General features: G+C 38.3%; 1 protein-coding gene across 1 annotated transcript; it reads right to left on the reverse strand.

The window, feature by feature from the left end:
* Positions 1-11,187: 11,187 nt before the first annotated feature.
* On the reverse strand, positions 11,188-12,659 carry LOC126724951 (E3 ubiquitin-protein ligase PUB24-like). Its single transcript, XM_050429400.1, has one exon. It carries the CDS (start codon positions 12,529-12,531, stop codon positions 11,296-11,298), a length of 1,236 nt encoding a protein of 411 aa, XP_050285357.1. The 5' UTR covers positions 12,532-12,659; the 3' UTR covers positions 11,188-11,295.
* Positions 12,660-16,634: the final 3,975 nt, after the last annotated feature.

Below are 16,634 nucleotides of genomic sequence, written 5' to 3' on the forward strand. Positions count from 1 at the left end.
CTTCCGCAAATCCCCTCATGCAACTCCTCCAGAATGAGTTCCGTAGCCCCTGGGTGCACACACAGTAAGTATGGCCCTGAGAATGAGCGTCTGTAAAGTTTGGAGTCCTCGGACAACCAAAATCGGGGAGCTCTTCTCCTGATTTTGTCAGCCTCAACCTTATCGTCTGGTAAGGAGTCGTGCTTCAAGAACCGGACAAGAGGGTCCATCCAGCTTGGTCCCTCCCCGACGTTGTGTACCCGAATACCGTTGGGCTCCTCTTCCGTTGGGCGGCAGAGATCCTCAACTAAAATAACCCGCGGAAGGGGCTGAGCCGAGGAGGTGGCCAGTGTTGCCAGAGAATCAGCATGGGTATTCCCACTTCTGGGTATATGCGTTAAACGGAAGTCATCGAAATGGGCTTGCAGGTGTTTAGCTCGGGCAAGGTACCCTCGCATTCTTTCATCCTTCGCCTCTAATTCCCCACTTACTTGCCCCACTATGAGTCTCGAATCCGAGAATATGCTCGCGCATTTCCCACCCAACTTCCGGATCATTGACATCCCCTCCAACAGTGCCTCATACTCGGCTTCGTTATTCGTTGCCGGGAATTCCAGTCTCAACGACTTTTCCAAGGTTATACCTTCGGGAGAGATTAGAACGAGTCCCACCCCGGAGCCCCTGTGGTTTGCTGCACCATCGATGTATGCTCTCCACTTATCGTGTTCTTGCAAAGAAATCATGCCGACCAATCTCCTATCGGCACTCAGCGATCCCGACACTTCCACCCCTTCTAAGGTGGGCTCCGCGAATTCAGCTACCAGATCGGCGAGGACCTGACCCTTTATGGCGGTGCGAGGCATGTATCTAATGTCGAAAGAGCTCAGGATGGTTCCCCATTTAGCTATTCTTCCTGTGTAGTCGGCGTTACGGAGGACTGATTTCAGTGGAAGTTGGGTTAGCACAACTACTGTATGTGCCTGAAAATAGTGGGGGAGCTTCTTTGTAGCTTGCACGACGGCCAATATTGCCTTTTCGAGGGGGAGGTACCGGGTCTCCGCCTCCTGTAGCGATTTGCTTACGTAATACACGGGCCGCTGCGTGCCGTTATCCTCTAGGATTAGCACTAGGCTCACTGCATGAGCGGCGACCGCTATGTATGCATACAACACCTCATCGGCGTCGGGACTGGACATGATTGGTGGTCGGGAGAGGTATTCCTTGAGCTGTTGGAAGGCTAAATCACACTCTTCAGTCCACTCGAAACCCTTCCACTTGTGCAATAGGAGGAAAAAAGGTCTGCATCTGTCCGCTAAGCGGGAGATGAAACGGTTCAAAGCTGCTATCATGCCGGTAAGCTTCTGGACCTCTTTGGGATTCCGAGGAGGTTGCATGCTATGAATGGCTCTTATTTGGTCAGGGTTAACCTCGATTCCCCGGTGGGTTACCATGTAGCCCAGGAATTTCCCCGATCCTACCCCAAATGAGCATTTGGATGCGTTCAGTCGCAGCTTGTACCTTCTCAGGATTTGAAACACTTCGTCGAGGTCTCTGATGTGGTCGGCCACCAATTTACTCTTTACTACCATATCGTCTATATACACCTCGATAGTTTTTCCCATCTGTTTCTCAAACATCCTAGTCATCATCCTTTGATAGGTAGACCTGGCATTCTTCAGGCCAAAGGGCATCACCTTGTAATGATAGTTGCCAACTGGGGTGACGAAAGCAATTTTTTCCTGGTCTTCGGTGGCCAAGGATATCTGATGGTAGCCCTGGAAAGCGTCCAAAAAACTCATTCGGGGATGCCCGACAGTTGCATCTACCAGTCGGTCTATTCGCGGCATCGGGAAAGGATCCTTCAGGCATGCCTTGTTTAAGTCCGTGAAGTCCACGCAGACCCGCCATTTCCCGCTCTTCTTCTTCACCACGACGGTGTTCGCCAACCATTCGAGGTAAAATACTTCCTTGATAGCCCCAGCTCTCTTCAATTTTGCGACTTCCTCTCTCACAGCGTCCGCATGCTCCTTTGACGGGCGCCGGGGAGGCTGCTTCTTCGGTGTAACAGCCAGATTAACGTTAAGGTGATGGCGTATTAGGTCTGAGTCAACCCCGGGGGCTTCGTAAGGATCCCAGGCGAATACGTCCTCATTTCGTCGAAGAAAATTAATTAGCGTCGACTTCTCCTATGCTGGTAATTCCTTGCCAATTTGGAAAAACTTCTCGGGGTCTGATCCGACGAGCACTTTCTCCAGCTCCTCGCAACTCACCTCCATGGCCGGTCCTCTATTACCCGTAGTTAGGACCGGGGTCCTTGATTGCTATAAGCTATTCCCGGCTGAAATGGAAGGTCCGCCGCTTGGTCGTCGAGAAATTGCCGACACCATGCATTGCCTGGCCATTCCTTGATTCCCTACTATCTCTTTGATTCGACCTTCTGATGGATATTTCACTTTCTGGTGCAGGGTTGACGACACAGCCCCTAGTGCATGAAGCCATGGCCGTGCCACAATAGCTGTGTAGGGGGAGTATGCGTCTACCACGATGAAGTCCACTTCCACTACTTCTGAGTCTGTTTGCACAGGCAACCTAATCATGCCTTTCGGGATGACGACTTTTCCCTCAAAGCTAAGCAGGGGTGAATCGTATGGCGACAGGTCTTCCTGCTTCAAGTTCAGCCCCTTATACAGGTCTGGGTACATTACCTCCACGGTGCTACCCTGATCAACTAACACCCTCTTCACGTCATAACCCCCTATTCTGAGCGTCACAACTAGGGCATCTTCATAGGGTTGAATAGTTACTTCTTTATCCTCCTCCGTGAACCCGATTAATGGCGGGGCCCTCGCTCTGGCTCTCGTGGATCCTCTTTCGCCTGGCTCTGTCGGGAACCCACCTACTAACATCACTCTGAACGGGCCGGAACCGGTTCTCCCAGGTGCGGCAAGAATGACATTTATCGTGCCTATGGGTGGCCTCAATGCGCTTTGTCTGGTTTCGACATTCGACTGCTCAGGGCGGTGCAACAGATGCCTTAGCTTTCCTTCTCGAACAAGCTGATCCAAATAGTTCTTCAGGTTCCTGCATTCGTCAGTGGCGTGACCGGGCTCTTGATGATACGCATAGTATAGATTCTGATTGCGTTTTGAGGGGTCGCCTGCCATCCTGTTCGGCCACTGAAAGAAAGGTTCGCGCTTTACTTTCTCCAGGATCTCGTGTAATGGTTCTCGGAACACAGCGTGGACTACCTGAGCCCCAGTAGATCCAGATTGTTCCATATAATCTCTTCTCAGCTTGTTACTGCTGCTGAAGCGGTCCGACCTGAAGTCCCTCCTCTCCTGAGGGACAACCTTCGCCTTTCCCTTCCCAATTTGCTGGTCCTCCTCGACCCTTTTGTACTTGGCTATCCTGTCCATGAGTTGTTACACGCTGGTAACTGGCTTCCCAGTGAGAGACTTTCTCAAGCCGTGCTCTATCGGCAGGCCCCTTTTGAATGTACTGATGGCGACGTCATCGTAGTTCCCTTCTATCTCGTTGTACATTTCCCAATATCTGTCCGAGTAGGCCTTCAGCGTTTCTCATTCTCGCATGGATAAGGATAAGAGGGAATCGAGGGGCTCTAGTGCTGGTGATGAAACGGGAACCAAAAGCCTGCGTCAGCTGTTTAAAGGAATCTATGGAATTCGGTGGGAGGGCATCAAACCATCTCATTGTCAGGGGTCCCAGGCTGGATGGAAACACCTTACACATTAACGCTTCGTCCCTAGAGTGGACGGCCATCCTTTGGTTGAATTGGCTCACATGCTCCACTGGGTCAGTTCGACCATTGTATAGGGCAAACGCCGGCTGATTGAACCGCTGAGGAAGCACCGCCCTCTCTATTCTATGGGTAAATGGCGACTAGGAGATTCGGTCCAGGGCCTTGCTTATGGCGTCATTGACCAGGCCTTGGTAGGACAGGCTTTTGCGACCGCGTTTGTGAGGCCGTTTTTCCTCATAGGAGAACGTCTCGCTCGGAGGGGTTCTCGACCTTCGTTTGTATTCACCATCCTCACCACTGCTAGTGTCCGAAACGGGCGAAGGACGTTTTCGCTGGGCTCGACGCAGCTTCTTCTTCAAATCATCAATCTCTTGTTGTAGAGCCCTCCGCTCGTTGTGCTGGTGGGACGCGTGATCCTTCCCTTTTGAGCGGCTTCTACTCGTGTGAGAGGTGTTCACACTGCCCTCTCATTGATTATCTTGGTCCTTTGCTCGTTCGAGGTTTATAAAGTTGTCCTGTCGTTGAGATTCTGCACGTCCAGTTTGGCGCGGACCTGATCCTTCCATCCCTTACTGTTTCACTTGTCGAGACACAAGTTCTCCCCACAGACGGCGCCAATTGTAGGGGCGATTTTTGGGGCTCAGGCCCAACAGGCGAGCGATTCTGGCCCAAAAGTCCCTCAACAATGAATTTGTAGAGAGTAGGTTACAGAACTAGGTCTTGACAGCGTGAACGTAGTTACGAACAAGCCATGCAACCAGTTGGACGTGGGGATATTCCTCTAAGCCTTTGGGATAACAGTCCGTGGGGCTGTATCTTCTGCTTTTTTCTCCAACTCCTTTCTCTTTTTCTCTGTTTTTCTTCCTCTGGCCTGCGATCCCCTGACCATGAGAATTTTCTTCTCTTATATAGCATCATTCCTACGATAATGACCCTACACTTGTTAATCATCTGGGCCTCTACTTCTTTTCTGTGAGTTGCACTGGCCAAGATAATCCTGTTCTCCTGTCCTTTCCACATTAATGCGGCTGGAAAAGTTGCTCCTTGGCATTTAATGCGGCCGTTGTGGTTGCCCCCCCCCCCCGAACGTCATGCTCTCTTCCTAGATATTGGTTGGCCTTGCGCCATGTAAAGGGAGTGAATCGGACTCCCATTTGGTGCGTCCGAGGAGGTATTCCTCCTCGGACGCCCCTAAGCAAGCCCGGCCCAACATGATTGGGCTGGGGGGGGGGGGTCTTCCGCCCGTGTCTTCGCTTCTTGTTGTGGTTGGGCCTAGTACAGGTACTTTGGCCCAACGTTGACTAGCGAACTTTACCCCCACAGTTGGGTTTTAAGACTTTAGATTTAAATATATTTAGAACTTCATTTTGTAATGTTAGCAAATTATGATCAAAACGTTTAGTCTTGTTTTAGACTTGCTCAAAGTATGTTTATGTGTAAAGTTGGAATCAAGTGTACTGTAGGATTTATTGTGTAAATCTGTCAGGCTTGATCGATCGAAAATTAAACTCGATCGATTGAAACTTGTACAGATTGTTTTTTTGCAAAATTTTCCAACTTAGTCCAAGCTCTTTTGACGTGTAGGGTTTTATATTTTGCCTTTAGTATAAAAGGAAAAACTCTAGCCACGTTTTATGGTTGTTGTTTATGCAGTGTGTATGAATCTCTTGTGAAATCTAGAGGTGTTTGCCTTCATACATACTTAGGGTTTCCAATTTCAAGATTGATGTCGAGAGCTTGGTGATCGTTTCAGTTGCTGCATAAAGAGCTTAAAGAAACACAAGTGGGAGTATTTGTGGTTGCTGTGAATCTAAGAAAGAAGTATTCCGTAAACTCGAAGTTGTCACGTGGTCGTGGTAGTAAGTTTCCTACTCGAGATAGCAATAGGATATTAGTGGTCTAAGTCGTTATTGTATAAATTTCAATTCTTTCATAGTGGATCTGTTTTACCTTGAGGATAGCTAGGTTAAATCATCTCCAGGTTTTTTGTCAGTTTGATTTTCCTGGGCTATTATATCGTTGTGGTATTTATTTTCCGCACTATTTCAATGATATGATTTATCTGTGTTAACCTAAATCTGTATAATTTACCTAAGTTAAACACTTGTCTAAATAACTAGGTTAATCTATTTGTATTTAAGGAGTCTAAAAACGTATACTAATGTTACAGTATGTGTCATTGTGTCAAGGTTGGCATTTTCATGCAAGTTACACTTTCACTTTTGGCTCTAGACAAGGAATAAGCCATGAGTTTTATCATCAAAATAATCTTGAATTACAACAGTGTGAGTTTCTTGGCTCGAATGAAGTAGAGTGATGAAGACATATTGACACTAAGGACTTCAAGATCAGTAACAAGGAAGCCTCGACATCAAAATAAGTTGATGTTGAGACCACACCCATTATTCAACCATGCTATGGTTTGTCGCATGGTTTGAGATTCTCTTCACAACATAATTCTTGGTTTACACCAAGGAACTGGCTTTTATCCAATTTGGTTGTGAAATCTAAGTAGCTTGAGGTCCTCGAGTTCATTGTTGTCGATCTTCCCACCTTAAAAGAGAAAAGTCTAGAGTATGCAAGGGACCCCAAAATTATAAGAACGCATGGAAAGATTATCCTTAGAGCACGTGTGTTGCCAAGCACCTAGGTGGATCAAAATGGCAACACATGGGTATTGCCATGCAGCCATTATATTTATATGTGGATAAGGATGGCTATATGTGGTTCTAAAGAATTAGATACAAATTTTTTTATGTTTTAGAGAGGTCAACTAATCTCAAAATATGGCATTAGTGATTATAAACTAATTTAGGAATTATGCTACGTCTCAACTTAGAAATTAAGCCAAGTGTAAATTTGTCAAATATATATGCATGTCACGTGAACCTAAGGTATTATAACTCCTTTGTCTTAAAAAGAGATAATAGTTACATTGTGAATTATGAGTTTATACTCTTAATGGAATTCAACATATTGTGAAAGCCAGTATAATAGGAGCATTAATTAGGAGGAACTTTACCTTTGTAAGCATAAATGTGGTGATGTTTCTAACCAAGAGTTAGGGTTCTCTGTTATAAATTCTCATGAATCTAGTGTGTAGTACAATGCCATAATATAGTGCTAACAAGATGTGGATTTTTAGAATTTAGGATGCTATGTGTATCCAATCACATCATGTGGGAGAAAACTTTGTTGATATATAGAAATTATAAGTGTCAAATCTTCAACTATAGCTAAGTGAATTTTTTCAAACGGGATAACTCATATGTCTTAAAAAGTCTTTTCAAGCTGACCTTTAAAGAAATGGAAATATATAATAAGATCAAGGAAAATGTTGTTAATTATTGAATTCATTCTTGATGTGATTGCAACTAATGAGAATTTTCTTCGAGTTTTTCCTCTCAAAGCTTTAGATGCTGAGTTTCTTAAAGGGTCAAGTGGAAACCTCCCCCAAACAATTTCTTTAAGGTTAATTTTGATGGTGCAATTTTGAAAGATGACAATGAGGCTAGCATAGGTGTGGTGATCAGAGACGAGGGAGGTCAAGTAATTGCTTCCATGGCTGGAAAGATTTCTCTTCTTAACTGCGTGGCTGCTATTGAAGCCTTGGCAGCTGTCAAGGCTTTAATTTTTGCTAAATACATTGGCCTATCTTCTCTCATTTTAGAGGGAGATACAGATCGAGTTAATTATCAATGCTTTGAAGAGTGAGGAGGCTTCCTTTGCTGCCTACGGCCATTTGATTGAAGAATCTAAATTGTTAGCAGTCTCTTTTTATGCTTATTAATATTCTCATACCAAACAACAAGGCAACTCAGCGGCTCATGACATTGCTAGACATGCAAGACATTTTAGTAGGTTTTCGGTGTGGATGAAGAATGTTCCTCCATATCTCAATACTGTATTCACTAATCATAGCTAACATGACTGACATTTCTTAAGTTTTTTTAATAAAATTACAGCCTTCTTCTATAAAATAAATAAAAAATAAACAAACCTGAAGCCAATAGAAAAAAAAAGAATTTTTTTTTTTTACATTTTTGTCCTTTTCTTCCAAAATTGCAAAATTGGTATCCACTTCCATTTGGGTAGGACAGCAAACAATCAGCGGAGTCAACAGTGTATTATTTTTGTCTAGAGAAATATTTGAACGGCTAATAGAGACAAAAGATTTTTCAAATGTTGCATCTTCGTCAACATGAATAAAACCATTATTATATTCCTTGAGTGCTGGTATTGATTTGATTAAAGGATTTTCTTTAATTTTTTAATTATCTTTTGATGCATGAGTTTAGACGAAAGAGAGAAAATAATATGATTTGAAAGTTTATTGAGATGTGTCATGAGTAGATTAATGTATATTTTTATTGATAAGAGAAGCCTGCCGATCCAAGTAGCAATGATGGACGGGGCCTATCTAGTCTCTCGATTTTTTGGGAACTATATCTTATTTATTAATCCACACCAAAAAAAAAAAAGTATATATAAACCAAAACCCATCGTAGTCATAAGTCAATCAAACAAGATATAAATAAAATTAAGGCTTTTTTCATTTGACTTTTCATAAGTTAGGTAGAACAGTCAAAGCAGCCAGTTTGAGCAGCCAATTAGATACAGCGTAGTTGCATACGATTAAAGCATTTGATCTCTCGCTGAAAATATTTCTAGCCATGTGGTTTACAATTAAAAGATGTTACTGTCTACTTTTCTACCCTCTCAATTATTAAGGCTGAGTAGATCCAACAACTTGTTTTATGTATGTTATATTTATTATTTAGTAAGAAACAAAGTTCCTGGTAATCCGTCTAGCTATATTCGTGTTGTCTAAGTACCATTTCAGCCTTTTGTGGGTTTAGATCCAAGGGTTCCATTTCATCCTCTTCTATTGGACTAGATTCTAACATCAAGTCAAAAGTTTTGTAATTCTATTGGCACAATTTAATGTTTTTAACATAGTTTTAAAAACTAGACTAATAAGAGAATCGTAGAAGGACTTGGTTCTCAATTTCAACCAAGAATCCGGTCGATCTAATCATCAAATCTGTTAATCTGCTCAAACAATAATAATTTATTTTCTTCCCAACTCGACGTGATCGGATCAAGTGATAAGTTGGCAGTAAATCAAAACCAAAATTACCTATATATGGATATCCCTAATTATAGCTTTCACCCAAACTAATCCTTATTTTCTCCTCCTTTTACTAAGTAGAATTTTTTTAATTTGCTCGTCTCAGTCTCATGAGACTTAAAAACTATCTTTATGAAATTAGATCTCCAACCAATCAAATTAGCATCAATCAAGCCACTCATCAAGACATTCTTACTTCATAAAATGATTCACCAGTCATTCGAGCCCTTTGTATTCAATTTGGCTTCCAAAAAAGAGTAATGTGGAAAAAAGTATCTTGACTTGAAAACTCGGTAAGAGAGTGACTAATATATATGGTTTTGTAGTAGCCTCCACTCTTATTTTGCTAATCCGTATTAAGAGATCTAATATCCCTAAGCCCGCCTTCATATCTTTTAGCTTTTGACAATTCACATCTCACTTGAGATGGTAACTTTTCCTTTCACCTTTACAATTTCTTCCGTACTTTTTCTTTAATTTCTAAGAATGTTTGTCTTTTTCATCTTCCCATTGTGATGTTTAGCCTAGATTCTTCTTATGCTATTTTATAATTGGGATACAAAATGCTGCCTTAATTGTCTCATGTATCTCTTTAATTTGTTGTATTTTTGTTGAAAAAGAAAAAGAAGTTGTAAAAGACAAATTTGTTACATTTAATTTTTTGGCCTAATGAGTCTTCATAGATCTATAGATTTATTGTATCCTTTAACACTCCTACATAGTAGCTAAGTAGAAAAGAACAATCATCAACAAAAAAGTATGTGTAATTCTTGGATCGATACTCCACTTGGTTTTCCCTCTGACTATGCATGCCTCAGTAGAGCCATGAGACCCTCTACACAACGAAAACAAGGGGAAAGGGCATTGCCATAATGCAATTCCTTGGATGGAAATTTGCATCCTTTTTAATTAAGGAGGTGGGAATAAGAGAGTCTGATGAAATGCACTTCATAATCAAGGCCATCCACTTATCAAGAAACCCCATGTTTTAGCAATTAGCATCATCTTCTCTAGAAATGCTCATTCTACTTTTTCGAATGGCTTACTCAAATCAACATGTTTGATTCAATTTGCCTATGTGTATATTTTTCATATGGTGTAAAGTTTCAAAGGCTATAAGGAGATTATCAATAATTAGTCGATACAAAGGCAATCTAACTATTTGAAATAATTTGGGTAATTAAGCATCTGTTTGAGCCCGGCCATTAGCCAACACTTTTAATGAGCCTTTAAGTGATTTTATAAACACTAATCATAATATGTCTATATATCATGTGACAATTTTTTAGGCATTTAACTTTTGGTATTAGTGCAATATGACTAAATGAGTAAAATTAACATTATAAATCAACATCAAAACTTTATTTAAAAAGGCTTTGCACCTCTATAACTGTATGAAAATTAACTGTATCTATTTGTTGTAACAGCGTTTGGAAACCTCAATCTACAACTTAACTAGTCAACTCCATTATCATCTAACCTTGTCACCATAGGAAACAAGAAGTTAGGACCTTCCTACTTCACGTAATCCGATTAACCAGACCCAACCCAATTCATTTGTCGAGCCTAATGCTAGTAGGTTGTGCAGCATAGATGTTGCAACATAATTGTAGTTATGGAGTGTAACTTTGAGATATTAGACTAAAGAAGGATTAGAGATACTTACAAGTATGCGTTTAACATTAGCTTATTTGGCTTTTTGCCAATTGCATTTTGTTGAAAATAGGCTAAAATATACTTATTCTTTACAAAGTGAGGGAAAAAAAAGGTTTTAAAAAACGGTTGCATTAGTCAAAAAAGCTAAAAGTTAAATGAAAAAGCTGAACACAAACAACACTTAGTCTAATGTGACCAAATGAGTTAGGACATAATGAGGCAGTTATAGAGATGTCACTATACTAGTTTCCAACAATATGCTTAGTGTATTACTGCTACCAAAATTTTCTTACAAGTGTGTTTAGTGGTCATATATATAACCTATTTAATAGAACGACCACAAATTCAAGATATGCATTATTCTTCCAGAAAAGTGTAAAAAAAATAGAAGAAAAACACTATCGCTCCCTGTTGAAGGGTTTTTATGCTATAGAATTCGTACGCAGGGCCCTTTTAATTTTCTCTCTTTTTGTTCCTATACGAAGTTTCCCTTTTCACACGTTGATTGAAACTCACATCACATGATTTAAATATGAGGAATTCGACTCTTCCCATATCTATGTTAATGGTCGGTGCTTAGTTGCAAGAAGATAATTTGAAAGTAAGAACAAAAAACAAACAAAAAAAGAGTAGAAGAAGAAGAAGAAAATTGACACCCCAATTAAAGGTCAACAATTGCTATAGTATGCAGTTGCTTGGATACAGATACAAAGAAAAAGATAATGGTAAAACCAAGAAGAAAAGTCTAAAAAAAGTTCCCAAATATTTATTACCTCTGCTCCCTCGTTAACAGATATACAGCAATACATGGAGAATTATTCCACACAACAGAGTGTAACTTAAGTATCCCTCTTGCCTTTTCTTTTAGATATGTTGCACAATCTGCTTGCATCACCATGCAAAGCTTTGTCACAGTTCCAACCCTCAACATTTCTTGAATAACATCATTTCTTGCGGAGAATTTTGCAATCAATGAAAGTATATGAAGAGCTCGGTCGTCTGTGGCTGGAGAAACTCTGAGGATTCTTTTAGACAACACTGCTATGCTTCCTGCATGTCTTAGAAGCTGTTCTCTCCCATCAGCGATTGAGCATAATTGTGCCAAAACATTAAAGATTAGCTCAGTGATGTTCTTTTCATGAGCTTTTTCAAGTTCGAGTTCAATTAGCTGGAAAACTGCACCGGCTTCCACTATTTTGAACCTGTTTCTGCGCAAAGGGCATGCTTCTATTAGCACAAGCAAGGCTGATTTGATAGCTTGTTGAGAAAGTACTTTTCCTCTTAATACCATTATAATGGTTTTGAAGAATTCAAGCCTTAGCCGCTCCAATCGACTTGAATTTGTAGCTTTAATTGCCTTTTCCAGAACTAACATTGCTTCTATTTTCACAAGAACATGATTATCAATTTCACAGTTCAAAGCCCATGTCAACGAGTCGATAAAATCACAGTTTTCATTAACAAGAATCTTAACCTCCGGTTTCGGAATTGAACCCCATATAAGATGAAGAATTCTAAGAGCTTCTTTAAGGCCAATTGTACTCCCTTCTCTAAAACATTTCATGATTAACAAGCACAACTCCTTAGCCACACCAGCCTCAGCCATGCACAACTTGTTGCGTTGATTCTCTGTTGCCAGGGCTTCCATTTTCTTCAATGCGTTTACATACAAATGACCAACTCTAAGCTCTCGCACAAGTTTCAGTACATGGGTTCTGTCGAGAGAAGCTTTCGGTGTGGGAATTCGATCAACACCCTTTGTTGCATTAGCTGTGCACCACGCCTGGATTAGCCGACGCAGCGTGTGATTTGGCGTCAAGTCTGAGTCTCTATGCAATGGCTGGTTTGTGACAGGGCACGTGGTTGTGTTGCGCTTTGCTGATATCAACCACTGCTCGATGCTTTCACGCTCATATGTGATGCCTGTCACTGCTGTAACTGGGTCTTTCATGATTTGTAAAGATATGGGACAAATGAAGTATTGAGGTATCTCAATTTCTTCCATCTTACAAGTTTATTGCAACTTTGATTAAAGAATAGGAAAATTTTAAAGCTATATGGAGAAAAAAGTTTGAGAATAATGGAGGATAATAGTTGAAGATTGGGGAAAGAAAATAAAGACTATCTGATACGTTTGCAATGGTAAGAGAAAGCGGCTATTATTTAATGGCAGTGTTTGAAGTTGGACGTTTGAAAGTAAACACAGTGACAACGTCAGACAAGTTCTTTGTACACTTTGTTTTACTGGTCATACTTTCTTGTTGCTACTTGGATGGTCAACCCCACGAGAAACAATGAAAATCACATTGGCAATTGCATGGGGTAAGACTAGTCTTCCAACTTCCCACCAAAACCCACTTGGAACACATTGTTATGATGGTCAAATGTGATGGTCCCACATGTTTTTTTAATCCCTTTTTCTGAGTTTATATTTTTATAAGTTAAATTGCAAATTATACTCTTAAGTTAAAGTTTAAGAGTGTTTAAATTTTACATTCTAAAATTTTAGAGTTTAGATTTAAGTCCTAAAGTTTTATTTTGTTTGCATTAGCAACTCTTCCATTCATGTTTTACATTATTTTTAATTATTTAATTTTCTTAGACTACAAAAATGACGTAATATCATTTTACTAGATAAACTAAATATGTGTGACAAGTTTATGTGACACTTAACAAAAAATATGGATGGAGAGATTGTTAATACAAAATAAATAAAACTTCATAGAGTAAAGATTCTAACACTTTCAAACTTTAAGGGTATAATTTATAATTTAGTATTTTTGGTCCAAACATCAGACCGTTATTTGTAAATTTAGGTTGCGTTTGGATTGGGATGAAAACTTCTGCGTCTGCGTTTACGTTTTTTTTTTTTTTTTTTTTTTTTTTCACGCGTTTTGGGTGTTGTGGCTACTGTTCATGCACTGTTCAATGAACAGTAGCCGCAAATTTTGACTTTTCAAATTTTTTGACCAATCACAGCACATCGTGTACTGTTTACGGACCCACAAATTTCACTTTTCAGCAACTTTTTCATTAAAAATGGGTCCCACGATACTATTCACACATTTAAAAATTATTTCGCTACAGTGTTTTTCAGTTTTCAGTTTCAGTTTTCAGCTGTATCCAAACGGACCCTTAATGAGAGAATGGCCCACAAATACAATAGCCTTTGGAATTTTCAGACTTTTCAACTAAAGAGACCGGAGAATCTGGCTAATTTTGTAGGCGGGACTGGCTTTGTTTGGGGGTGGCATCTGGTTGTAACAAAACTACCAAACCAAAACCCATTTGCCTGACTAATCTATTCATTGAACTACTCTATTTTTTATTAGAGGATGCTGTGAACTAATTTTCATGTGCTTGAGCCTCAAGCCTTTTCTTTACTGTGTTTTTCTGACTTATAATACCCTGCCGACTACGTCAGGTGAAATTCAAGGGATGAATGATGATTTTATTAGAATTTGTAATGATTTCTATGAAACAAAACAAGTAGCTAGGAAAAATAAAATTTTAAGTTGTCATATAGCCATAACTGATAAGCAACGTTGACCAAGTGCTCAATAAAAAAATAAGTTATACCAAAGGTACAATTACTCTATTTAGGCAAAATAAATAAATAAAAATTACTCTTGACCCAAAAAACTTTCTAATAAATGAATTTATTTTTCATTGGTTTATTTTATTTAGTTACAAGATCTGTAAAAATAGAATGTAATTAGATAAAGTGAGGTTTAAAAGACTGTTTATAATAAACCAAATGAGTTCGTCCAAACATATCTAGTCTAAGGTGACTTCTTCGTTTTATTTTGGAAGGGCCCTATAAAATAGTTTATTCATAGTTCATTGTTTTTAAGGTAATTAACTAAATCATTTTATATTAACCTTAGAAAATTAATTTCAGTTCAATATTATGTTTCAAGATTAAGTTAAAACAAATAATTTAGCTAATTTGGGTTCAAATTTTTTTTTGCTTATTATATTTGTTTAGTCTTATAGTGATGGCTAATTCCATGACAAATTTTGATTGTATTTTGGGGCTCAAAATTTCATTGTTTTTATGTATTTTTGTGGGCTTATACTTGTATCGGGCTCGTGGAACAGATTAATGTCGAAGTGCAAAAGTGGGAGTCAATCGAAGCGTGTTTTGTTGCTACAAACTGCAAAGGGAAAAGGCAAACCAAGATTCGAACTTCAGATTTGAAAATTAACTGGACAATTAATTTACCTCTTGTTTGCACGAATTCGAATCTCGTAAGTGCAAAAACCGAGATTCGAACTTCAAATAAGAAAATTAGTTGGACTATAATTGTCAGTATCGTATGATACGCGATACGTATCGTATCGTGTACAAAAAATTTCGTATTGTAAGTGTTCATAAATCGTCCGATACATAGGTGCGTATCATATGAATTATATCGTATCGGTGAATCATACGTATCGTACGATACATAGACATGTGGGTTTAAAATGGGTTTTTTTTTTTTTTTTTTTAATTTGTGATTTTATTTGATTTAAACAAGTTGTTAGACTTTGTTAACATATAATTATTGGGAAACTTAATTGAGTCTAATGAAATAGCAAGTCCATGAGTTTTTTTCCTCCCTTCTCTTTCTCCTACAAAATTTAGACTTTACTCAAAACACTCACTTTTATATGTGCAAATTTATTTTCTATGCTATTAATAATGTATTAAATGAAAATATAATTATTTTTTATTTTGTTATTATTATTTTGAGTCTAAAAAGCTAGAATGCCAAGAAAAAATATAAAGAAAAAATTATTAGAATAAAAAAACCAAAAAAAGAAAGAAAGTAAATGTTGATAATAATAAAGAAAATGTCTACGGAAAAATAATTTTACAAGATGCTGAATATGATGATAACAATAACTTAGATGGAGTTGATTAGCCAAGATGACAAAAAGATATTATTATTTTGGTTCATATATCATGTATTACTTCTGAGTTTAATCAATTTGAATGCGCGTGTTATAAACATAAGTTAATTTGATTTATTTAGTTAGCTTTGTTAAATTTTATTACATAAGTAATGATTAAATTGGTTATTAGTTGAATATATTTTGAATTTATAATGAATATACCTTTTATATATGTATATCTATAATTATTTTATAATTTTATTAGGTATTTGTGTATCTTACGATACACGATTCGATACGATACACGATACAAAAAAATAAAAAATAAAAAATTAATTCACGATACAATTCACAATTTGACAACTATGAGTTGGACAATCAATTGACCTCTTCTTTGTACTAATCTCGCAGATACGAATTTCACTTAACGTAATTAATTTGGAGTCTAATATATATTTAGAGTTTGTGTAATCAACTCTACTTTTCAACATAATAATTTTTGCACGTACCAATGATATTGATAGGACCTTCAGTGAAATGTCGCCTAGCAATAATGCTTTATATATACGTGTAAATTAGAATCAAACCGATATTCTATGAAAGATACCACGACTTTCTTTATGGGTAAGAGTTTATAATAAAAATGATTATTAGCATATAATTTACTTTCTTGTTGTGTGTAATGACTTATGAAGCAGATAAGAGGAGAAGAAGTAAAGCAGAGAATAGTTAAAGGTGCCGGCTAATCCGCTTTGCACTTGTCATTAATTTTGACCATAGCAGCAGCTCTAGATTTCAACAAGATGAATATGTCTCTCATGAAACATGATCCTTTCTCTCATTGCAATAATCACGTCTTCTAGATATACCAAAAAAAAAAAAAAAAAGAGAATCTAATCTCTAATCTGTTCTCACAATTGACTCACATAATTTGCAACCTTATTAAAATTACCTCTTTTCACCACAAAACCTGATATATAATCTTATTAAGTTATGTGTAGTGGAGTCAGGGACGAAGCAATGGTAGGATTTGGGGGCAATTTTATTTTATAAAATTACATTTTGCCCATTTAATAATATCAATGATTTTTTTAAGAGTATTGTTATAGTCACAAAATTTTCTACAACATTTTCACAAATTATTAAAGTAGTAAATTCTTATTGGTTCGCATTTAGACCCACAACTTATATTATTTTTTTACTTACCAATAACTACTAATTACATTAGCA

This window comes from Quercus robur, chromosome 1 (genome assembly GCF_932294415.1).
Source record: "Quercus robur chromosome 1, dhQueRobu3.1, whole genome shotgun sequence".
Classification (NCBI taxonomy): domain Eukaryota; kingdom Viridiplantae; phylum Streptophyta; class Magnoliopsida; order Fagales; family Fagaceae; genus Quercus; species Quercus robur.

Coding starts and splice junctions, on each gene's coding strand:
- LOC126724951 (XM_050429400.1), bottom strand. CDS start 12,531: ATGGAAGAAATTGAGATACCTCAATACTTCATTTGTCCCATATCTTTA.